The 26720-nt window shown below is 44.2% G+C and overlaps 1 protein-coding gene across 6 annotated transcripts in view; it reads right to left on the bottom strand.

Annotated features, from left to right (window-relative positions):
* The window catches only part of Prtg (protogenin), a 109507-nt gene that overhangs the window by 68088 nt on the left and 14699 nt on the right, over positions 1-26720 (bottom strand). For 3 of the 6 annotated variants that reach the window (XR_010053966.1, NM_001037651.2, XM_039081518.2), the window contains 2 exons: positions 2669-2813; positions 897-1033 (listed from right to left, as the gene is read on the bottom strand). Coding sequence is in view for 5 of the 6 variants with exons in the window: in NM_001037651.2 (NP_001032740.2) it covers positions 897-1033; positions 2669-2813 (282 nt within the window). In the remaining variant the exon portion in view is untranslated. Of the gene's footprint in view, positions 1-896; positions 1034-2668; positions 2814-7585; positions 15015-26720 lie in introns of those variants that run through there. The other 3 variants (XM_039081519.2, XM_063265548.1, XM_039081517.2) reach the window with 3 other exon arrangements.

Raw genomic sequence — 26720 nt, 5'->3', positions numbered from 1 at the left:
AGTGTGCTCCAGATCCCAGCTTTTGTGATCTGTCAAACACTTTGAGATGCATTATTACTCCTCATGAATAATCTGTCACAACACCTCCAAATATATATCTATTAGGAGTTAATTCTTATTTGGAGGAGTATCGGATCAGAAACCAACAGATCTATTGGCAGTGGACGTTCTCTTCCTGTCCCTTTCTGTATTTTGTGCTTTTAAAAACAAAAGTGGGGCTGGAGAGATGGCTCAGCGGTTAAGAGCACCGACTGCTCTTCCTGAGGTCCTGAGTTCAAATCCCAGCAACCACATGGTGGCTCACAACCATCTGTAATGAGATTCGATGCCCTCTTCTGGTGTGTCTGAAGACAGCTACAGTGTACTCATATACAATAAATAAATCTTTAAAAAAAATAAAAAAATAAAAACAAAAGTGAAGGGCCAGAGAGGTGGCTTAGTGGTTAAGAGCACTGACTGCTCTTCCAGAGGTCCTGAGTTCAATTCCCCGCAACCACATGGTGGCTCACAACCATCTGTAATGGGATCCGATGCCCTCTTCTGGTGAGTCTGAAGACGACGGCAGTGTACTCATATATAACAAATAACCTTTTTTAATAAGTCAAAAATGTATAAAGCAATCACTCGATGGTCAAATAGATCACAGTCCAAGCAGGGCAGTAATCCAGCCCTGCGCAAGGCAGAAGAGAAAGGGATACAAGTTCAAGGCTAGGATGAGGTACAGAGTTAAGTCTCTGTCTGAAAACATCAAAACCAAACCAAAGCTATTACAAAATTTAAATGTCATCCAAATTCCAATGGACAGAGAGCTATTACAGACAGGAGGAAAGCAGGCGGGACAATCAAAATTCTCATAAAAACGGAATTAGACAAACAAAACCACTTTCATGTGGTACCTGGAACTATGGTTAGCGAGGCCTCCATGCTTTTACGCTTATGAGCATGCGTGGCTGCAACACAGCGGTATTTCCCAGCATCCTCCGGGCCAGCGTCATAGATCTGCAGCACTCCTGAGGGCAGGGCAGTCACCCTGCTGAGACAAGAGACTCAACTGAACTTCCTGTAGTTCTTTATAACTCCCAACTATAAATGCTGACAGAAATGAACACGGTTAACCTTTTCAACCACACTAGGAACAATACTGTAAAGACCTTCCTAACGTACTAGCCCCTGCTGGGGTGCGGCGAGCACCAGCCTGGCATGTAGGAGGGCCTGGGTACAGTCCCCAGCCATGAAAACTGTAGTAAAAACGCTCTATTTCATTCAGGTCATGACAGGCCTCCGCAGCACACAGTCTGTAAAATTCAGCACGCTAATTTTACAAAGAGGGTCCTGTTAACATTCTTCTGTTGATTTAGCTGATAGTGTCTAAGATCTTAGTACGAGTTAATCTTGAAATCCTGACCTTTTTTTTTTTTTTTTAAGACCTTTCTAAGAGCAATTTATTCTCCACGACCCAGCCTCTGAAACAGAATCACAACCTGAATGTGTGGAGTACAAAAAAACTGGCAAAAGCAAAATGTGTCTTCAGGTGCAACAATAAAGGCCAATTCAACATGAAACATACAAAGAGCCGCTTCTAGTGAGCTGCCCAGTGCTGCGGCATGTGACTTCACCTCTGAACACGCCAACGGCGCACATCACGCCGGACACACTGTACGCTATCTGAGACAGCCAGACTCAGATTCAAAACCACGACGTGTTGGGAAATTCGGGTGTTTTTACTGACTATACAATGCTTGCTGCCCTTAATGAAACATAATGGCCTAATCACGGAAAACAAATACAATAATTTAGCAGCATGTAAGTATCAAATAAGAATCTCTTGGGGGGGTTGGGGATTTAGCTCAGTGGTAGAGAGCTTGCCTAGCAAGTGCAAGGCCCTGGGTTTGGTCCCCAGCTCCAAGAAAAGAGAAAAAAAAGAATCTCTTGGGACTGCACTGTGCTAGGCTGCTTGACCTTAAGATTAGTAAATACTGTTTGAGTTCAATAAAAAACTGGTAGACAGGCGGCCGGGCAGTGGTGTCATACACCCTTGATCTCAGCACTAGAGAGGCTGAGGCAGAGGAATCTCTGAGCTCCAGGCCAGCCTGGTCTATAGAGCAAGTTCCAGGATGGCCAGGGCTACACAGAAAATACCTGTGTAACAAAACCAAAACCAAACGAAAAAAGATTTCAGATATTCTCGAATTAGAATTTTTTCTTTTCCTTCAATAAAATACTTCGAAATTGTCCCCTGGCCCCCATATTGGTGTTGTACCATTCAAACAAATGACTTTTGTATACTTCAGAGCAGGCAGAAACCAAACCTTTGTTTTAATGTTTAGCCTGTGTGTTCTTGTATCTGAGCATGTGTTCATATACCATGTGTCTGCTCTGCTGGGAGCAGGTCAGAAGTACCAAACCTCTTGAAATTAGAGTTATGGGTCATTGTGAACGTTAATGTGGGTGCTAGGAACTGAACCCAGACCCTCCACAAGAGAAGCAAGTGCTCTGAGTTGCTGATCCATCTCTCCAGTCATAATGGGATTCTTTGCCCAAGTTAGAAATGTCTGAGGGAATCAGTTATTGCCACCCTAAATGAGAAGGATGTCTCCCACCTCTGATGTTTCCCCTGTGAAGTCTTTAATGCTTGTGTGTCACATCCACATAGAAACGCTGCGTTTACCTGTCCATGGTCATAGGCAGGGCTGTCCTATTAAATTCCCATGTTATGACCGCAGGGGGCGTTGATGAAATCTTGCATGAAAATCTAGCAACTCCCCCTTCGGGGACTTCGGTAGACACTGGATGGACCTCGAACGCAGAGATGGCTAGGACACAATTGGACAAATTTAGAACAAGCACAGAGAAGCACATTCAGAAATAACATTATGCGTCACAGCGTACCAGGTCTGAGCACCCGCCCGTACCAATCGAACTCCGGGAGTACAAAGATGATTTAATGAATAATTTGAAAAAAAGGGAAAGGGCACAAACTGGGGCTGGGAGTCTGTTTTTCCTAGAGCTTAAAACTCTGAACGTAGTCCCAGGAAACTATTAGAGAGAAGACGTAAAAAAAATAACTGAAAGAAAAATAATTATCCAAAACAGTATGTGACTGTACACTCAACAGTACAAACCCAATTCTACTGGACATCAGAAGGAAGGGAAACCAAAGGCAAACTAGGGCGGAGAGATGGCTCAGAAGGTAAGAGCAAGGACTGCTCTTCAGAAGACCTGAGTTCAATTCCCGGAACCCACACTCGGCAGCTCACAATTGCTTGTAACTCTAGCTGTAGCACACATGCATATCACACATACACACACAAACATGCACACACACGCAATTAAAACTAAAATATTTTTTCAATTATAATAAAGACAAACTATCCAGATCAAAACTATCTGTGTGGATCGGCTTTTGAAAACCCCATTGTCCTCTTGCTCTCTTGCTCTTACCTTCTTCCACCTTTGTCCCTTCTCTCCCCATTCCCTTCCCACCTCTCCACATGCTCCTGCCCGGACTCCTCTCTCTCTGCCTTTCTCTGCCCCTACTACCCTTTTAACTCCCCTCCCCATGCCCTGAATAAACTCTGTTCTATACTAAAAAAGAAAAAAGGCCCTGGGTTCGGTCCCCAGCTCCGAAAAAAAAGAACCAAAAAAAAAAAAAAAAAAGAAAACCCCCTTGGATTCTAAAGTGGAGAATATGCAATTTGAGGCAAGAGAGGCAACATAACAGGAGCACGGAGGAAAAGAACAGAGGCCTGTGTTCACAGGATGTGCAGAAACAGGGAGAACGTTCTAGATATTTCAGATAAAACCAGCAATGCCTCAGGATGAATCAAAAAGAAGAGTCTCACAAGTCCAGTGGCATTTAAAGAGGAATGGAGAACCAGAATACTGAATGCTCAGGGGAAAGGCGGGATAACAGGGTGGGTGAGGACCAAGAGGCAGAAAAACACAAAGACTGTATTTAGCTCATACATTTCCAAAGCAGAGATAAATCTTGATGTGTTAATGTTGCTGGAGCCAATTCTTCTTTCCTATACCACGCAGGCCTCCTCAGAGCCACCCCAGTGTCTACAGTTCTGCATGTTGAAGGAATCCAGACATCAGGAGCGAAGTGACCCTCCCCTCAGCTAAGCACACAAAGACAAAACACAAAGACAGGACCCTGAGGATGGACAAACTCCCTTCCCGAGACTCCAGTTCAAAATGCCTTCACAGTTAATCAATAGAGACAGAAATTAGAAAGAAAATATGAAGAAGCAGGGGTTAGACTCCCTTAGATTGGAAAGGACAAAAGGGCAAAAGCCCACCAAATTCTGCCTTGGGCTCAACTGTATATTTCTGTAGACAGCTTACTGGTCTTCAGAGGGCTACCGCAGTCAAAATATCATCAGATGGATTTACTTTCAAGACTCTGGAATGAGGTTAAGTTATTCTTCATTCGTGTCAGTAACAAATACTTTTATTCCTGTGGAAAAGCAGCATGCAGTAGATCCTCAGCGTAAAAACCATTTTCAAAATGACCATCATCTACCTTCTTAGTTTTCTTTCTCTGGAGTGAATAGAGTTTTCGGAGATCTACGAAAGGGAAGTACTACAGAGACCCAGCCAATCCAGAAGCCCACTACACATGGCCTCGCTAAGCAAAGTAAAGAGATCTATACAACTATAACACAAGACTAAGGCTGGAAAGATGGCTCAGTGCTAAGAGCACTGGCTGCTCTTGCAGATGACCTGGGTCGAGCCCTAAGCACCCATACAAAGTGGCTCACAACTGTCTCTAACTCCAGTTTAAGAAGACCTTATGCCCTCTTCAGGTCTTTTTAGGTACTGCATGCACACAAAGCACAAACACGTGGGCAAACATACATAAACATAGAAATAAAAATAAAAGTTTTGGAAAACAAAACTAATAATGATATTCCTTTCATGCATTTATATATTTAGAAAATAATTATATTAATGCTTTATTTACATTAATAAGTAATGGAACAATGTTTTCATATTTAAGAAAATGAAGGATGGGGCTGGAGAGATGGCTCAGAGGTTAAGGGCTAATAATTAAATCAGCCAGTTTATTTATTAATAGGAATTAGCAATAGATTTACGTGTTGTGCATGATACAACATGCCTTTAATCCCAGCACCCAGGAGACAGAAGTAGGTGAGTTTTTGTGAGTTCAAAGCCAGTCTATCTACACAGTGGTTTCCAGGCCCAGAGCTACAAATCTGTCTCAAACCAAAGCAAACCAAATCAAACCAACCAAACAAGCAAACAAAAAGATACGTGAGTGACGTTAAAGTTTTGGGGTCCTCAAAAAGTTTGAAAAGTATGAAGAGTAACACTAAAAGGTCTAGAACTACTGTCCAAGAACATCAGATTCTAAATACCAATACATATCTTCCTTTAAAAAAACAACTCATAGGGCTGGAGAGATGGCTCAGTGGTTAAGAGCACTGACTGCTCTTCCAGAGGTCCTGAGTTCAAATCCCAGCAACCACATGGTAGCTCACACCCATCTGTAATGGGATCCGATGCCCTCTTCTGGTGTGTCAGAAGACAGCTACAGTGTACTCGTATACAAAATAAATAAATAAATCTTTAAAAAAGAACAACTAATTGTTGGGGGGAGTGCAGTAATGGGGGGAGGATGGGGAGGGGAACACCCATATAGAAGGGGAAGGGGAGAGGCTAGGGGGATGTTGGCCCGGAAACTGGGAAAGGGAATAACAATCAAAATGTAAATAAGAAATATCCAAGTTGGGTTGGGGATTTAGCTCAGTGGTAGAGCACTTGCCTAGCAAGCTCAAGGCCCTGGGTTCAGTCCCCAGCTCCGAAAAAAAGAAAAGAAAAAAAAATACCCAAGTTAATGAAGATGGAGGAAAAAAACTCATTTTATTTATTCTGTATTGGGGTGGGGGTTGGGGGAACACAGGTGCCACAGCATGAACATGATGATTACAGGGAAAGTAGTGGGAGCTGGTTTTTTCCTTCCACCATGTAGGTCCTGAGATCAAACTCAGGACCTCAGGCCTGGCAGCAAGCGCCTTTACTAACCACTGAACCATCTTGCCGACCCCAGCTTTTCCTTTCGATGGTTACTTTCTAGGACACATGCCTACAATTCATGAATTCTAGATTGACCTGAAGACCAGCACTGCAATTCACCTACTGAAGACCTAGGAACTGGGGCTGGGAGGCAGATGGTCAAATGTCTGCTGTGCAAGCTTCAGGTGATTCCTGGAAAGCACACAGAAAGCTGGGTCTAGCCGTCTGTGCCAGCAGTCCCAGCCTGGGACAGGAAGATGTCTGTAGCAAGGGATGTGAGTACCAGCAAGCACCTCTCTCTGGTTCTTGACTGCAGATGCAGGGTGACCAGCTGCCGCTACCCCGATTCCTGACGTCATAGACTGCCCACGACTGTGAGTCAATTCTTTCTTCTTTGAGTTGTGTTTGTCAGGCATTTCATCACAGCAATGAGAAAAGTAACTACTAATCCCCTTACAAATATGCTCCATAAGCCTCTTTACACGTATGTCTCACACCTGAAGCAGTGTTTAGCTCACATTGGCTTTCATGTGTTAAGGGCTTCCACAGCTCAACCTGCTCTCCAAAGCTACGCACAGATCACATACGCACAGAAACCGACTCCAATTTAAATGCTGTCAGAATGCATCATCAGACTCGGTGGTTAAAAGCACAGTGCACCACACAGAATCTTAGTTCATTTCCCAGTATCCATATCAGGTGGCTCCTAACTGCCAACATCTCAGACCTCTGAGGCACCCCACACTTGCACACCTTAAAAAAATAAATAACTGTCTTTCATCCCAGTGCTGGAAAGGCAGAGGCAGGCAGATTTCTGTGAGCTCAAGGCTAGCCTGGTCTACATAATGAGTTCCAGGCCAGCCAGGGCTACATAGTGAGACCCTGTCTCAAAGCAAAAAGGAAATGTGTTTTGGTGAGTTTAATTACTGTACAGATGAAATGCATATATCGTTGGGGCAGCATAAGGAAAGATAAAATTGTTAATGCTAAGTGTGTGTGTGTGTGTGTGTGTGTGTGTGTGTGTGTGTTTAAGCGTTCTTGATTGGGTACAGTCAACAGGCTAGTTGGTGGAGGTGTGAAAAGCAATTTGGCATCAATTACTTCAAAAGCAAGCTCTAATTAAGCAGTCACTTTTAAAATGTACAAAGGCATATGTAACAACATCTCTGGGCACTGAACACACACACACACACACACACACACACACACACACACACACACAGAGTATCTCTGCTCTTAAAGATATTCTGCAAGATTATAACGAGAAGGAGCCAACTTCCATGAATCATACATTAACATCAACCCTACTGTTCACATGATTGGATGACTCATCTATCCGTGTCAAGCCATGTGGATCGGCTCTGAATTACACAATGACAGGCTAGATCCACTGACTCCTAACTGGAAAATATTTTAAATCGTATCCATTTCAGCAAACTTTTAGACTAAAGTGATCTTTCCTAAGTTTACCCATTCATTCAACAAACATTTATCCGGTGTCTGGTGCACTCCAGGTGGCGATCGTCCAGCAAAGGACAAAGCTAACCTATAAGGGCTGCGTTCAGGAATCTGTCTGAGAGCAGAAAGAGGGATTGACTAAATTGCTGTGCAAGCGGGCAGCTCAAACTGTCAAAACTGCTGGGGAGAGGTAAAGAACAGAATGTCACAACACAGGTTTTGAACCTTTTATGACACAAGAGCGTGACATATGTTTTGTTGCTAGGTTCTGTGCTATGGGTGGGAATAGTCTAGTTTCTTTAATTCTTGTAGCTGTGTCATCCTAATACTCAGCTTGCTAAGAGGTGGGATCCAAAGCCTGGTGGTTAGCAAGACTGTATTTGAACTCTCTCGTAAGCCTGAGTTACTCCAGTATTTTAGGGAAGGTGAGAACTGGGGATTCTACATCTCCGAGTAGCACTGCTCAGAACAGGCCGAAACACACTGGCTTCCTAACTGGCCAACACTGTGTGCCAAATCCCTGAGATTCTGACCAGAGAGATAGCTTTAAAGCCCTGCTCGGAGCTGATGATGCAGCTCAGTGGTAGGGTACCTACCCAGGATGCACGAGGCTTCCAAACCCCATCCCCATGGCAAAACTAAACAAACAAAACCTTGTGTTTACTGGCATTTACTGAGGCCATTATCTCATCTTTACAGAGGAAAGTATGCAAATTTAATTACTTTAAAGTTTATTTAATAAGCCGTATATCTTTACAAAAACTAATCAAGGCTTGGGATACACACACTCCAGACTGCGGAGGGAGGATTGCAAGCTTGAGGCTGGCCTGGTTCTATTTTGATTATTCTTTTTCTCCTTTTTCTTCTGTGTATGATGCACACACGTGTACGCACATACTTTTTCATGTGTGTGGACACATATAAATACGCATGCACCTGCAGGTCAGAGGCAGACATCTGGAATCGTCCTCACTCTCCCATCTCAGATGCTGAAGCAGGGACTATCCACCAAAACCCAGAGCTTCAGGACTGGGCTCTCCCTAGCGACTTGTAGGGATATTCCTCCTTCAGAGGCTGGAATTCCAGGCAGGTTGCTGCCCTAACCCAGCAGAGATTTGAGCTTCTGGGGACATGAATTCTGGTCCTCATGCCTGCATGACAAGCACTTTTACCACTGAGCTGGCTCAGTGAGCCATCTCCCAGGCCCTGCTTTTTTTTGTTTTTAATGGTATTTAAAGCTGAGTAAGTGAATAAGCCTTTCACTGTGTGCTGCAGCCTTCTAAGACTTGATGGCGGGACCTTTTTGTTGTCCTCATTTTCTGTTCTTTATTTACGTGACAAATTTAAATATCCTCACACAAATCTCAGCTTGCTTCCTGATGTGGACTTTTGTTTCAACGAGAACGGTAGGCCTTTACAAGCCTACAGCATCCCCGTGAAACCTGACCTCCCTTCACAGTCTAGCTAAACAAGCCAAGAGCTGCACAAGGAGCCCTTAAAGTAGTGTTGTTAAGAGGCTGGAGCTCTATAAAACAGCCTGGACACAAGGTCCCCCAAAACATGCGCCATTCTCAAAAACAACCTTGCAAACACAATAAATGTAAGTGCCTATTTGATTTGTGACTTCCTCTTCATCTGCCCACTTAATCATTTTCTATGATTTACAGCCAGGGCTGTAAAGGTTGCTCAGATGAAACCGGTCCCCAAAGTTTTACTGGATCAGAAAGCAACATATAAGTAAGTAAATTGTACTTTTGAAATCATGTACAACCAATTAAGTGGATGTGCCAACATTAGCTTGCATATTAAGTCAGAAGGACATTCGTGCATCCTTAAAAGCTAGGCACGGTGGCATAATCCTTTAATCTCAGCACTTATAGGCAGAGGCAGCTGGTTTCTTTGTGAATTTGAGGCCCGCCAAAAATATAAAGAGACTTTGTCTCGAAGGAGAAGAAGAAGAAGAAGAAGAAGAAGAAGAAGAAGAAGAAGAAGAAGAAGAAGAAGAAGAAGGAGAAGGAGAAGGAGAAGGAGAAGGAGAAGGAGAAGGAGAAGGAGAAGGAGAAGGAGAAGGAGAAGAAGAAGGAGAAGAAGAAGGAGAAGAAGAAGAAGGGGGAGGAGGAGGAGGAGGAAGAAGAAGAGGAAGAGGAAGAGGAAGAGGAAGAGGAGGAGGAGGAGGAGGAGGAGGAGGAGGAAGCATCAGCAGCAAAAGCAGCCAGGATAAATGAAATACTTAATATATAGTGCTTTTTTAAATTAAAAATTGTAGATAATTAATTTGTAATAATTCATTTTTTAAATAGTTCATTTGGTAACTTATAACAACTTTATAGGCTCTTCTCAGTATAATAAGAAAATGTTACTTTTAAAAGCTGCTGATGAAATGTGCATATAAAGTGCTCTTACACTAACATCAGTTGGGATGTTGATGCATGGTCTGGCACTGCAGGCCAGCACTGAGCTCCAGGTCCCAGCACCACAGGTCAGCACTGAGCTCCAGGTTCTAGCACTGCAGGCCAGCACTGAGCTCCAGGTTCTAGCACTGCAGATCAGCACTGAGTTCCAGGTCCCAGCACCACAGGACAACACTGAGCTCCAGGTCCCAGCACTGCAAGTCAGCACTGAGCTCCAGGTCCCAGCACTGCAAGTCAGCACTGAGCTCCAGGTCCAGCACTGCAAGTCAGCACTGAGCTCCAGGTCCAGCACTGCAAGTCAGCACTGAGCTCCAGGTCCAGCACTGCAAGTCAGCACTGAGCTCCAGGTCCAGCACTGCAAGTCAGCACTGAGCTCCAGGTCCAGCACTGCAAGTCAGCACTGAGCTCCAGGTCCAGCACTGCAAGTCAGCACTGAGCTCCAGGTCCAGCACTGCAAGTCAGCACTGAGCTCCAGGTCCCAGCACTGCAGGTCAGCACTGAGCTCCAGGTCCAGCACTGCAAGTCAGCACTGAGCTCCAGGTCCAGCACTGCAAGTCAGCACTGAGCTCCAGGTCCAGCACTGCAAGTCAGCACTGAGCTCCAGGTCCAGCACTGCAAGTCACTACTGAACACCAGGTCCAGAGTGCGGAAGGACTACACCAATCACCACTATTCCACTCGCCCCAGCCCCAGCGGAATCCCAGATAGGAGGGGAACACAGGTAGCAGCCACTTTCCAGTGCTTCCAGCCCCCACCATCTTTAAGCCTCCAATCAGTAGCTTTGGGGAATCTGTCAGCAGCTTCTCAGATTTCTTCTTTTTTTTTTCTTTTCTTTTTTTTTTTTTTCCCAGAGCTGGGGACCGAACCCAGGGCCTTGCGCTTGCTAGACAAGCGCTTCTCAGATTTCTAACTCTGACTCTAACTGCACAACTTCAGAGATTTCTTATTGGGTTTTATATCTATTAACTCAGTTTATTTTTGTCACCAGTGTTTCAAATCAAGAGTGCAGACTTCACTAACCAAACAGTAAAAACTGGGCCTCATCAGATCTCACTTCCAGCAAACCCTTGTACTCAGAGCCTGCCTGTCGGTTGGAGATATCTGGGAATTGTCTAATCACAGCATGAAGGGATCAGCAGGTATAAACCAGCCAAGGAATAAGTTTCAAAGTTATTATAGCTTTAAGACTGGGCAAGATGGGGAAGGCGAGGTGGCTCAGTGGTTAAGAGCATGTGCAGTTCTTGTAAAGGAGCAGAGTTTTGTTCCAAGCACACAGGTAGGACAGCTCATAACTCCTGTAACTCCAGCTCCAGGAGATCTTACAAGAATGGCTTGTAGTCTCCACAGAAACCAACATTCAAGGGCATATAACCACACACACACACACAAACATACACACAGACACACACACACAGACACACAGTCACACAGACACACGCATACACAGACACAGCCATACACACACACACAATGTAATTAATTTCTTTTTTTTTTTAAAGAATGCTTTAACTTTCTTAATTTAGGTCCTGGTCTCTTACCAAGACTATATATACACTCTTCTAGTCCAGAGAATGTGTCTTCCTGTCTGTCTGTCTGTTGCCAGGAATAAGCAGTGCATGTAACAGGCATTTAACAGGCTTCCTGGATTAATTTACTGCACCACCTCTTTCAAAGTCAGGGAAGTCTCCCTCTTTTCCCTGAGAACATACAGCTTGGACACATCTTAGTGCACAGACTGAGCAAATCACTTTGTTCTAGAAAATCAGTTCTTAAGGGGTTATAATGTGGTATCAAGGAATACATTATTTAATTCACAGAGATTGCTATTCCAGATACAGTTATTGTATCCATAAAAAAAATAAATAGGGGTTGGGGATTTAGCTCAGTGGTAGAGCACTTGCCTAGCAAGCACAAGGCTCTGGGTTCGGTCCCCAGCTCCGAAAAAAAAGAAAAGAAAAAAAAAAAAAAGAAAGAAAACAAAACCGAAAAGCAAACCTCAGGCTGGAGACACAGCTCTCTGGGTAACAGTGCTTGCCACTGACCCCAATGGCCTGCATTGGCTTTCTGAACCCCCACAGTAGGAAAGACTCTATTCCCTCCCCCAAGTTGTCTTCTGACCTCCACACGTATACATTCTCACACATTCTCCCAACAGACAAACTAAATGTTAAGAATATTAAAAGGGCCCTAGGTTCGGTCCCCAGCTCCAAAAAAAAGAACCAAAAAAAAAAAAAAAGAATATTAAAAGGGACTTTTAACCCTCAACATATTCTAAACGATACATTAGGAACGGAGGCGGGCGGGTGGGCGGGCTCTCTGAGGCCTCTACCGGCATGTTCCCTGCCTTCCCACCTTCTGGCACGCTTCCAATGCATACTCCACAAAAGAACAAGTGTCATTGTTCCAACATCTGTCTCCTAAATATGCAAAGAGCCTAAGAACAAGGCAGAGGCAGTGATCCCAATGGGCCCAGAAGTCGGAGTGCTTTAAACACAACTGTCCACCGCCCAAAGTCCACTTGAAGGAGCCAGCTCACAATTCACGCCGACAGCTGATGGACGCTCACCGGGTGTGAGGAGAGAGGACCTACAGTCACTGCACCTTTCACTGCAAGTGCTTTCCGCACCATGATTCCGTATGCATAAGTCCTAGCACAGGCAGAGAGGCAGAGAAACGTGGGGATCTGTACATAAACTCACGCACAACATAATGTGCTGGGACAGCAGACGGGACACTGGAGAGGAAGGGTGGAGGCTGTGACATGGTTAGCAGTCTAAGGGACTTTGGACTGACACAGAGAGGTGGACTTTCTCAGGGGACCAGCTGAGAGGCTCACTGGGCGCCGCCCTCCCTGCTGGACTGATAAATTCTGGGGGAGGGGCACCACTGTCTTCAGTTGTGAGCCCAGGAGGCTCTAAGGAGAACTCCAAACCCATTGAACTCAGTGGGACACAGAACAAAACAAAATGACACAGATGTGGGAAGACTTCTGGGGGAGGGTTGACAAGGGTAGAGGGGAGACAGGAGAGGGTGAGGGTGACAGGAACCAAATAAATTTAAAATACATATATTTATATATTTATAAATATACAGATACATATATAAATTTATGTACAATTAAATTTACATGTACAAATATATATCCCTCAAAGAACAAATTGAATAGGAGTTATAAAATAATGTACAGTGTATATAAAAAAGTAGGGGCAGGGACACTGAAGAAGATGAAGCACTTGCTTTGCAAGTACTAGACCTAAGCTAAGACTCTCCAGCACCCATATGAAAAGGCCAGGCATGGCTACCTGCCCAGACCTGTAACCCTAATGTGGGAGGCAAAGGCAGAAGATTCTAGAGGCCTGTGGGGCAGCCAGTCTAAACAAAATAGCCAGTGTTAGGTTCAGTGTGAGTCTGTCTCAAAAAATTAGGTAGAGATTGACAAAGATGATATCTGATGTCTAGCTCTGCACACTCTGGCATCCACATACATGCACACAAATGCACACACACACATGCACACATGAACACACATATGCACATACACAAGAACACAAACACACTTGCTCTCACACACACACACACACACACACACACACACACACACCACACTTCCCTAGGAGCCTGCATTCCATTGCTAAATACTTACTCAAAAAGGGAAGCTTGCATTGACACAAAAACTTGTACAAGAAAATTCTGAGAAAATCTATTCATGAGCATCGCAAACTTGAGATCCTTCAAGTAAAAGGGTGACCAACCCCTCAGCAGTAAAAAGGGTTAAACTACTGATTCCCTCACAGCACAGTCCGATGGCAATGTATTAGGCTGGGTAAAGAATCAAGAGCCCAAGAGTCATGTCACATGCAGTCCTAGAGTGGGGCTGCTGGTGTCATGGTAGGAGAGTGCGGCAATTACAGGCAGATGGAGAGAAAGCTTTGGTGTGATGAAGTCCTGAGGCTGGCTCAGAATGGTTGCACGGTGCTATACATATGTCAGAATTTGTGGACCGGTGAGCTGCTGAGCTGCCTGCCATGTGTGCATGAGAACCTGGGAATCTCAAAGGGTTCATTCAGATTCCCAGCACACACAAAGCTGGCATAGCTGATAGCAGATCTGTGCTAGTGATCCCAGTGTGTCGGGAGTAGGGCGCGAAGCGTGATCCCCGCTATCATGATCCCTGGCTACTCAGCCTCGACGAATCAGGGATCTCAGTGAGACCTCAGGGATCTCAGTGAGACCCCATCTCAAAAAAAAAAAAAAGATGGCGTGAAGGAGGGAGACACCTACATTAATCTATAACACACACACACACACACACACATAAACACATACATATACACACACACACTCACACACACTCACACACACATACACTCTCACATACACACACACACACTCTCACACATACATACTCTCACATACACACACACTCTCACATACACACACACACAGACACACACACACTCACATACACACATACACTCTCAAACACACTCTCACATACACAATCACATTCACACACACTCACATACACACACACACACTCTCACACACACACTCACATACACTCTCACATATACACATTCACACACTCACACTCACACACTCACATAAACACACATTTTCACACACACACACACTACATATGAACATGTATTTACACTACTTACGCCATTGAAACTAAATTTCAAGTAGGTTCTTCCTTCTCATGAAACAGAATTTAAATTGTTTGAACTTTAGGGTTTTTGAGATGGTTTGTATGTGTATGAGTGTTTGCCAGGAAATACATCTGATACGTTTGCAGTAACCATAGAGGCCAGAAGACCCCCTGGGACTGGCGTTAGAGACAGTTGCTAGCTGCCATGTAAGTTCTGGAAACTGAACCCAGGTCCTCTGGAAGAGCAGCCAACGCTCTTAGCCACTGCACCCTCTCTACGGCTTCTTGATACAGATATTTTTAACGTGCATTGGTGTTTTGCTTGAATGTATGTTGCTGTAAAGGTGTTGGATCCTGTGGAACTGCAGCTACAGACAGTTATGAGCTGCCATGTGGGAACTGGGAATCTAACCAGGGTCCTCTGGAAGGGCAGCCAGGCTCCTAACCACTGAGCCATATCTTCAGCCTCTTGACTCATATTTTTAAGGACAAAAAGTTATGTAGTAAGCAAGGTAACAACATACAGATTTTATTTTCTTTTTATCTGTGTTGAGACAGGGTCTCTCACTATGTAGCCCTGGTTGGCCTGGAATTTGTTCTGTAGACCAGGCTGGTCTTGAACTCAGAGATTCACTTACATCTTCCTCCAAAATTCTAAGATTAAAGATGTGTATTAACAATACCCAGCACATGATTGGCCCAGCAGATTTTAAAAGCTGACTCCTGGGCCAGCAAGGTAATTCCATGGGTAAAGGTGCTTATATTCAAAACTAATGACCTGAGTTTGATCTCTGACACTCAACTGGTAAAAGAAAAGTGACTTCAAGTTCTTCTCTGACCTACACATAAAATGTATACATGAATACACTAATGGATGGATGGATGGGTCAGTGGATGGATGGATGGATGGATGGATGGATGGATGGATGGATGGGTCGGTGGATGGATGGATGGATGGATGGGTCGGTGGATGAATGGATGGATGGATGGATGGATGGATGGATGGATGGATGGATGGATGGATGGATGGATGGGTAGGTGGATGGATGGATGGATGGATGGATGGATGGATGGATGGATGGATGGATGGATGAATGGGTGGATGGGTAGGTGGGAAGATGGATGAATGGATGGGTGGACGGGTGGGTGGATGGATATAAAAACTGAGTCCTGAAGGGCACTCTCCCCTCTTTGATGAAATTATCCCATTTCCAATGTAGAACTAGAAATACTTCTCATATCCCCAAGATCATGGAAGCTATTCTTTGCTTCCTGCTTTATAACTTTATAACAGACACTAAAAGCATTTAAAAGATACACAAATGCACAAAACATGGCATAGGATCCATTTTCTTTCAGTTCTGTTTTTACTTAAAACATACTCACCTATCGATTAATGAATCTATCCACTTATCCATCTATCCTATATCTCTATATATAGTTTGTATATAGATACATATATATATGTATCTATCTATCATCTATTTTTAGATTATATACAAGAAAAAACATAATGCATATATAATAGTTATCTGGAGGAGCATAAAATGCTCAAATGAAAATTCTCTCTGTAATACCATATTCAAAAGCATATATTAAACAAAATTTATCCTGCTGGCCAAAAATGCATTTATGTTCCTGTTTAATTAGGGGCTCTATTGCTTTGATGAAATGCCATGACCAAAAGCAAGTTGGGGAGGAAAGGGTTTATTTGACTTACACTTCCACATTGCTGTTCATTGCTAAAGGAAGTCAAGACAGGACTCAAACAGAGCAAGAATCTGGAGACAGGAGCTGACGCAGAGGCCACAGAGGTTGCTGCTTACTGGCTTGCTTCCCCTGGCTTGCCCAGCCTTTCTTATAGAACCCAGGATCATCAACACAGGAAACCTGACTCCATGACAAAGTTTGTCTTAACTAAAATTGAAGGAAAGATTTGGGGGCAAGACAAACCACCATAGAACTCAATAAAACAAGGCAGAGTAAGTGAAAAAATCACAGGAAGGGGCCAATGGGACAGACAGCTCAATGCATAAAATCACTGAAACCCTGGATGTCATCCATCCCTGAAACCCATGGAAGGGGGAAGAGGAGAACCAGCTCTACCACGTTGTCCTCTGGCCTTTTTGAATATACACACATGTGCTTGCACACACACACACACACACACACACACACACACACACAGAGTATCTTTTAAGAAAACTACAGGGAGGTGTGGACTGGGGTGATGATTGAGTAGGTAAAGTGCTTGCTGATCAATTCTGAAGACCAGAGAGGTCAGATTCCTAGAATCCTCATCACTGCCAGGTGGGCATGGTGGTACATCTGTAATTCCAGTGCTCAGAAGGCAGAGGTGAAATCCCCAGAGCAAGCTAGCCAGACGCCCCAGCCCTAATCCATGAACTCTAGGTTCAATTGAGAGAGCCTGCCTCGATGAATTATGAGGACCAGCAGTAGAAGAAAACTCATGACATCAGACTTGGGCTTCTCTTCTCTCTCTTTTTCTCTTTCTCTCTTTCTCTCTCTGTTCCTCTTCTCTCTCTCTCTCTCTCTCTCTCTCTCTCACACACACACACACACACACACACACACACACACACACACACACACCATGCCTACACACATAAACATTTTTAATGAAAACTACAGGTACATCTTCAATAATCATTAAGCTGCCGTCACGTTACCATTGAGTTCCGTGCTTCCTTCTCTAGAGCTGCAAAACTGTTTGCTTTGCATCCCATCTTTCCAACCACTCTTTATTCCTGAACAACAACAACAACAAAAGCACTAAAGAACTCACCTCACATAATCAGTCTCCATATGGCACTCCCATAATCCCAATAGAATCCTGTTAGTTTGGCAGTAAAATCTGATCTCTCTTTGAAAGGCATCCCCAAGTGGGATTTCCCCCCTCTCATATTATCTGTCTCCCAGCAGCCAGTGTGTGGTCAGAGTGTATGGCACATGCTAACGCATTTATCAAGTGATTATCCCTGGCCCCTCCGCTGGCAAAAACAAGCAGGAAACCATACAGAAAAAAATCATGCACAGTCAGCCACAGGAACCAGCTTCAAAGCTGTTCGACTTGTGTGGCTCCTATGAATTCCAGGGGAAGAGAAAAAAAAATCCCCTGGCTTTGTCTTTCCCAGACCACTGCCCTTTAGCAGTTTGCCAAGCGGTTGCCTTATATTGCCCGACCCAAGAGATGCCTTTCTTAGGCCTTGTTGTCATTCCATAAAGAATTAGTTCTGCTTAATAGCTCAACTGTGCAGGAAGAACATTCCACACAGTTTTACACTGTGCATTAGTAACAGACAGAGACTCAAGAAAGCATTAAAGAGCGAGGCTTTTGTAACCAAACGTGTCACTTAGCAACTTCGTCCATGTGGAAAAGAGAAATGAGAAGAATCTCAAACTCACAACACAAATATCTCTGGTTAGGACACTTTTTGCTTTCAGAAACAGTTCTTCTCAAGGACTTTAAGCACATACTTGGGAGCTGCACTCTATTAAATTACTTTATGATCCCACAATGTGGTTCTGTATTGTTCAGATAGATAGGTAATGGATAGGAGGGTGATTGATGGCTGAATGGATGAATATATGGATGGATGGTGGATAGATGACGGATGGATGATAAATGGGTGGGTGGGTAGATGAAAAATAATAGGCAGTGGATGGATGAATGGATGGATGCATGCATGCATGGATGCATAGATGCATGGATGCATGGATTGGGTGGCTGGATGATATATATATACTGATGAATGGGTGAGTGGATGATGGACTGATAGATGTGTGGATGGGTAGGTGACAGATTATAGTTGATGGGTGACTGGATGACAGGTAAACAGTACCGGCCTCTCACATTATACAATACAGTTTCCTCAGAGTATAAAAGACCTGGTTTTCTTTTCTCTTCCACATAACGAGATATCTGTTCTACAATATATATCTCTACAATGTATCTCTACAATGTATATACAATATATAACTTTAAAATTTAATAATAAATTTAAAAAAATCAAGCCAGATACGATGGTTACATTAGTAACAGTGCTCTGTAGGCAGAGGCAGGAAGATCTCTGTGAGTTGCAGGTCAGGTAGTGCTACATAGTAAGACCCTGTCCTTTTTGTTGTTGTTGTTAATGTCTACATATGACATTCAGTTCACAAAGTAATGACTAATTACCAGGTCTGGCTCTTCTTCACCTGCTAGGTGACAGGCTACATCAAGACAAAACTGAGTATCTGCCTCGAAGCTACCAGTTGTGAGGAACTCATTGAAGCGGATGACGAGTGACAACCTCATACTTTCCATGAGAGGCTCGTGGCCACAGGAGTAGTGACCGAGGTTCTGGGCGAAGAGTGGAATGATCAAGTGATCCGAGTGGGAACTACAAACCAGGTTTTTCCATGAAGCAAGTTGGCTTAACCCAGCGCAGAGTGTGCCTGCTGTGGAAGCATTCTTGCTCTAGACCCGGGGAGCCAAGCCTGTTCAAGGATGCACTGTAGATGCCAATTTGAGTGTTCTCAACTATGGTTTTGTTAACAAAGCAAAGCAAAACAACGACCAACGAGAGACGGGGGTGGGGGGAGTGGGGGAGTACAGAGACAGACAGACAGACAGACAGACAGACAGACAGACAGACAGACATCGAATGACTGATTGATTCCTGGACTGACAAGATACCACTGTGCCTCCACAGGTGTGAACCAAAAGAGCAGCAGAATGTTCAGATTTTTCCAAAGATGATGCCAGTACCAGTACACCGCAGAGCACTGGCTGCTATTTCAGAGGACCCAGGTTCAACTCCCAGTACCACGCGGCAGCTCACAATTGTCTGTAACTCCAGTTTCAAGGGACCCTCACACAAACATGCAGGAAAAAAATGCAGATAAAATAAAAATAAGTTATTTTTTTAAAAAGAAAGAGGGGTTGGGGATTTAGCTCAGTGGTAGAGTGCTTGCCTAAGAAGCGCAAGGCCCTGGGTTCGGTCCCCAGCTCCGAAAAAAAGAACCCAAAAAAAAAAAAAAAAGAAAAACAAAAACAAAGCTCTTACACTAAGCCCAGGCCTAAAGCTCCTGGGAGCAGGGGAATAGTTACTCCGCGTGTCCTACAGCAGTGCATTGCTCTGCAGAAACTACACAGAAAGAAAAGTAAGAAGGAAACTGCAAAATATGTTAAATTTTTGGCTAAGGAAGGGAGTCATAGAAACATACCAAGAGCAAACTGCCAAGAGACACAACACAGGCTGCCCTCACTGGGAGTTTGACTTAGTTATGGTGTCTATCTCTATGAGAAAACACCATGGAGGAAAGCATTTGTTTCAGCTTACACTTCCGGCACTGCGGAAAGTCCCGAAGGGAACTCAAGGCAGGAACCTGGAGGCTGGAACTGAAGCAGAAGCCATGGAGGGCGCTCTTACCGGACTCTCATGACTTGCTCAGCCTCTCTTACAGCACCCAGGACCACCAGGCCGGGGTGGCAGCACCCACAGTGGGCAGGGCCTTTCCACATCAATTATTATCAGCCAAGAAAATGTCCCCCACGCTGACCTCACAGGCCAATACTATGGAGGCATTGTCTTGATCAAGATTCCTTCTTCCCAGATGACCCTAGCTTATTTAAGTTGACATAAAAATCAGGCAGCATGGAGCTTCTGGGTCCAATCAAAAACAAGAGTCTTTAAAAGTAACAAACAAGTTATCAGGCCTTGAAAGATAATAGCCATGTTTGCTCTCTCTAACGCTGTTAAGGACAGAACCAGTTTGTGTGTATTAGTGGTCACTGAGCTAGGACCACTGAGCCATGCCAACGTCCTTTTATCTGAGACAGGATCTTGATACATGTCTGACCTGGTCCCTTAGCCTCCTGACTAGCTGGGATCATAGACATGAGCTGCCAGGTATAGCTAGAAGCAAGCCAATTTAACTCTACCAGAAAAAAATTATACATACATATGGAGAAAGACATATATAACCCTAGGTCATTATAGGCATCATTATTTATGTAGCGATATGTGCCACATGACCTGTTAAACAGACACTGGCTTCTGAACAACCCGTCATGGCAAATTCATGTAATAATATAACAGCTCCCTTTGTAAAATCATATCTGTGAATGTATGTGTAGTATATGTATATTTGCATATGTGAAGGTGTATGTGCTTGTATATGCACACATGTGTGTATATGCACACATGTGGAGGCCCAAGGCTGACTGATACCAAGTATTTCCCTCTTTTGCTTTCCTCCTGCTCAACCCAGACCATACTCTTTCAACTAGCGTGCCAGCCGGCTCAAAAGAGGCCAGCTCCACTCCTGTGTGCTTGGAATACAGGCAGCCTCTGTGCCTACCTAGGTCCTGAGAATTAAACTCAGCCCCTCAGGTTTGATCAGCAAACACTTTATCAACCGGGTCATCTCTCCAGCCCTTCCTTTTGGGATTTTCGTGGCTAAAGGAGAAGCAATCTTGTGTTCAGAAACATAAAAGCAGAGAACTGTGGGCCAAGATGCCTTCAACAATCCAAGTCCAACAGTGCGTAGTTTGTTGGAGTTAAAGAAACTCGAAGCTCCTACTGCATCTGCCACTGAGGGTCACAGTCACCTGTGCAGGGGAAGGTCAACTGGTAGGATTTTCATGTGTTGTTAGCAGTGGAGAGAGCCAAACAGCTTGACTGTTTCCTTGACGGCTTATAATTAACACTGTACAAAAGATTTTGTACTCAATGAAAGACAGAGACCGAAAAAACCATAAAACCAAATTCTCTGATTAATAGAAAAACTAGATATTCTGCACATAGATGTGCTATGATTGTTCAGATTACAATAATGATACGCAGGTTCAGTTCTCACAGCCTAGTGTCCCAGGATAGGTGTCTAAATGATTATGATTTTATACAGATAAAATGGCACTCAGGACCAGCTCTGTATAGCTGGGTTTCCAAGCTCAGGTGTCATGTACTTTAAATAGCCTCACACAAAATACGGCTTCATGAGACCTGGTCTTCTATTAAGGAAATGATCAGCAATCGGACCAGTGTTAGCATTCCTTCTAGGCTCTACCCCACGGTTACCTGGCAACAGCCAGGTATGCCTGGCTTACTACTCCTCTCCCTCTTACTCTCTTACTCTCTGCCCCTTCTCTCCCTGACCCCATTCTCCCTTCCCCTCTCCCCAGTCCGTGCTTCACTTTCCATATGATAATCTATTTTATGGCTGGTACCTCAGGGGGAAGGGATGCCTCAGCATGAGTCCTCTGAGGCACCCCTTCCACCTCACTATACCTCGCCTTGACTGAAACATATCCTGGCCTCTCATTTTTTTTTTTTTATAAAACACAACAACCAGATCATAAAAGACATCTGGAACTGTACCAACACTCTGGAGGAGACTACAGCAGTAGTTTCCAACTGTTCTTGTTGGGTACTGAGTCAGAGGGCTGGAGGACTGGGAAGCATAATTTCCCATGGCCACATGTCAGCGGTAGAGAGTCCATATCCTCATGAAAGCATGGAGCAAGTTGCTCAAGACAGCAAAAGCAGAAGAATCAAAAGAACAGAAGACGTTAGATGCTCAGTCAACAAAGTGCTTACTGCACAAATATGACGTAAGTTCAGATGCCCATCACACGTGTAAAAGCCAGGCATGGTGATGCTCCAGTGCTAGGGAAACGGACACAGGAAGGCCCTGGGGCTCACTAGTCAGCAACTCTAGCTGAGTTAGGGAGCTCTGGGCTCAGCGAGAGGCCTTGTCTCAAAAAATAATGTGGAAAGTGACTGAGGAAGACCTCCAGCTCTATCTCTGGCTTCCACGACACACACTAGCACACACATATGTGCACAACTGCACACACACATGCACACAAGCCCCTGCCCTTAAATAAAAATTAAAAGTGCTAAACACTTAGACTGCAACTCTCAGTGAATGGTACACAGTAGGGAGTCCAGAGAAAGAAGAGACTACAATGTATTGACATGGTGTGAAAAGGGTACAATGACAGGCTACACACAGAAACAAAATTTCACCTAGGGATCTCAGTGCTGGCCCTTTGTTTTCTGCTTGATGAGTAAATCCTAAAGAAAATCCATCTGAGTTTCCAGGTTAATCGAGGTATTTTGCATTTGCCTTCAAAGACAAGAGGGTTTTCCTGAGCTAATCCCCACTGTAAGTTGATTGATTCACTGACTTTATACACAGAGGCATTAAACTCTCAGGAATTCTGTTAATGGGAAGCTGCCTAGGCCCTGTTCCTAAAAGCAAGAATTCTGAGTTGACAGGGCACCGGAGGGCATCTGAAGCCTTTATAGGTGACCTCAGACCCACACCAGGCCCCACACAAGCCCTTCAGTGTTTGAAAAGGCAGCAGGAAGTTCTTAATCCCCCTTCCCTAGGGAGGAGATAAAGGCCTTTGATTTGGGATCACAACATCCAGGGTCCAAGGGAGGATGGAGGATCCCATCCAAACAGCCCTGAGCATGGAAGGTCAGTGAGGAACAAATGGCACACCAGCTCCAACATACCAGGGCCAACCCTTAAGCCAAAAGAGCAGGGGCAGACTCAGCCAGGACTGCGGCTGCTCCTCCCTTGCCCTGTTGCTAATCACTAATTCCAATGCAGAAGAGTCAAGAGGGAGCCTTTGTGATGAAGTGTTCAGATAACCACTCACTTCTCAACTTACCCCAGTTGGAGAAGGTACAGCCAGACCAGCCAGGCTCCTAAAACCTGGTCACATTAACTCGTCCCCCCTAAGACACCCCCAGATAAAGATGCAAAAGCTATCATGTAGACAGTACAACATTCTCTTTGAAAATCAGTTGCCACCCGTTTGTAACTTTGTATTGAGAAATGAACAGATTCTCGGGGTTGGGGATTTAGCTCAGTGGTAGAGCGCTTGTCTAGCAAACGAAAGGCCCTGGGTTTGGTCCCCAGCTCTGGGAAAAAACAAAACAAAACAAAACAAAAAAACAAAAACAAAAAAAAAACAAAAAACAAAAAAACAGATTCTCCAAGGAAACCTTTGTAGTAGTTAGGGCTGGAAAGATAGCAATTGAATTCATTGCTTTTGAAGAAGACCTGAGTTCAGTTTGCTGCATTCAACTATCTGGAACTCCAGCTCAAGGGGAGCCTTCTTCTGGACTCTCTGGGGATGTGCACTCACATATGCACAAGCCCATCCGCACAAATATACTCACAATGAAAAATAAATTAAATATAAAAAAGTTGAATTAATCAAAATATTACAAGTTGTTATTATCCCAATATCCCCAAAACCATAGAACCATTCATTTCCTTATCTACTCAATCCCGAAGACTCAACAGGAAGTTAGCCTTTAGCTGTGGGTGGGGGTGCGGGGGGGGTGACTAGAGAGGTTTTAAAACATCAAGAAGATTTTAAAAGTATTCTGTGGTAACTTCACAGCATGGGAACTATCTTCAAGTTAAGTTCTGAAAGGCTCCAACATCAGAGTACAATGCACTCTCCCCCCTGCCCCCATAATAGTCTCCGTGAGGATTGGGCAGGTGGTAAGCACTAAAATTTGTAAAACTCAGTGTCAGCAAATTCTTATTACCAGCATTTTTTTTGGACGTTCATTTTCTGCTAGGCTCTAAGGGATAGGGCACTATGACTCCGTCTTTAGCAGCTGTCATACTCCTCCTTGATGCCTGGGTTGTCCTGACCGAAAGGCCTGTCAGTGGAACAGCCAACCCAAGGTACTGTTCAGAACCAGCTATTCTGAACAGTCTGTGAATACCCCGAGGAAATGACACACTGACCACAGCTCTTTGCTCCAGCTACAAAGGTGCAGCCCCAGCTACAACCACTTCAAACAGCTCATATAAGATTTTTGCTATCACAAGCACTAGTGAACTCTAGATGATCTGGCAAATACTTCTACCTAGGCTAGAGAGAAAACAAGTCCCCTGGGCCTGGAGGCTGGCCCAATAGAGGGACTGCTGTGACTGGTACACAGGGAACAATGCTGTGATTGGTGTCAACACAAACCCTCATTTGCATAAGGTTTGCTGTGACTGGCACAGACCCCTTCTTTGGATGCACCAGCAGGGCATTTGGCCCTCTCAGTGAGATAGCTGCCTCTCTGGTGTTCCAGCATCGGCTCAACAGAAGGCCTCTCTCAGATGGTCGGTCTTCTCTTGCAAACTGGAATGGTAGCAGAGACAGTGAGCAGTAAAAGTGGCTGTCGCTGGTGGCTGCTGCAGAGGCAGGGCTGTGGAGTGTGACCAGTGGGCTAGGCAGTAGGGGTGGGAGAGTCCAGAGTCACAAAAGCCCTGACCAGTGGCAGAGTCAGCACTCATCTGTAAAAGAGGGAGAGCGGCAGACTGGCCACAGAAGGGAAATCCTGGCTTCTAGGCCTACATGAGAGCTCTAACGCTAGCAGAACTAAGTGTTCTGGGGGGAAGAAAGACAACGAAGGAATGATTAATAAGAAAGAAAGAGGAAGAAGCAGGAAGGAAGGCTGAGGGAGGAAGAAGAAGAAACAAGAGAAGCAGGAAGGAAAGACAGGAAGGAAGAAAACAGTGGAGGAAGAAATTAGGAGGAGGAAGTAGAACAGGCCCAACAAGCCTTGGGTCAGAGAGAAGGGCAAAGTCGACCACAGGCCTTTCTTTGCATTCTTTCCTATGTGTATTAGGTTTTTTAGACATCTCTCACCATGCGGACCACCCTGGCCCTGAATCCACGGCCTCCTCGGGGCTTGAATTCCAAACCTTCCTATGACATCTAGCAAACAGTCACATTTTGGTTATGAAAGACTCTTACAATTCACCACAGAGTAAGTTTGAAAGCATCATTTTACAGACAGATAGTAACAAAGGTAAGAATGTAACATATGTAAGGTAACATATGTAAGAATGAGGAGAATGTATACAGACCTATTGCCACAACACTGACGACTAAAACTCAAGGTGCTATCAGGAAATTTAAAACTTTCCTCAGATATGTACATGTACACACACACACAGCCAACACAAAATTCCTCACTATCCAATGGAATTTATGTCCGACATTATTAGATATAAAGTAGTATGGTGGCTATACTATAAAACAAACAAACAAAAAAGCCCAAACTCTACAGCTATAACCATTGGATACCAAAACATTTTGAAAAACAAAAACTCAGGGTGGTTGGGGCACAGGCGATGGTGTTGGCCAGTGAGGGGAGTACATCTAAGGGTGTCAGTTCCCTCTCCAGAGCTCACTAGGTGGAAGCAGAGAACTGAGCCCTGCAAGTTGTCTCCTGACCTCCACACACGCACTGTGTCTCATACAAATAAAAAATTTTAATCCTTTTTTTTTTTTTTTGGTTCTTTTTTTCGGAGCTGGGGACCGAACCCAGGGCCTTGCGCTTCCTAGGCAAGCGCTCTACCACTGAGCTAAATCCCCAGCCCCCCCCTTTTTTTTTTTAAAGCAGAAAATCCAGCCACCGAAACAACATAAATTATCTGGTATGCAGACAACAACATCCAACCTCCCATTCCTGTCCAAGTAAGAGATATTTGGCTTTTATAAGAAAACAGGGGGGAAGGTATATGTTTAACATAGTTCCATGCTCTAATTTACTTTAAACACTGCTTTAAATAAAATACGGCAATACAAATACAATCACTTTTGACACAAGCTGGCACATTCTAACGGACCATTACTATTCAAAGTTTTTTTTGTTTTCTGAAATCCAAGGAAAGCATAGCATTATCTCGGCCTGAATTCTGCTGGTCCTCACCCACTCTGAGGAGCCATAGGAAAAAAAGGCTCTCTCCTGCTGATTTATGAGATGTTTATTTCAGCCATCACTCCAGCAATTCTATGCAAGACAGAAGAGGCAAAAGGTCCAGGGTGTAGTTGCTGGGATCAGCCAACTGAAAGCTCTCATTCTCCCAAAGAAAGAAAGTTATGACCTTTGACATTCTGCTAAGGTGTCAAAGCGACCGCTCATACATGCGTGTCAATAACGAAGCAGAAATCAATCATTTCATTTAATCCCATCCATTATTATGGAGTGGGACACAATGCATCTCCAGAGCCAAGCACTGCTCAGTCTTTTCCTGAGACCAACGCTGTTCTGTTAAGTTTGTTTTATTACATTTAAAGAAAAGCATAATTCCACCATCACAGGTAGAAAAGTGTCTAGCCA

This window comes from Rattus norvegicus, chromosome 8 (assembly GCF_036323735.1).
Source record: "Rattus norvegicus strain BN/NHsdMcwi chromosome 8, GRCr8, whole genome shotgun sequence".
NCBI classification, from domain to species: Eukaryota; Metazoa; Chordata; class Mammalia; order Rodentia; family Muridae; genus Rattus; species Rattus norvegicus.
Note: the sequence above shows the minus strand (reverse complement) of the source record. Positions and strands in the feature narration are given on the sequence as shown.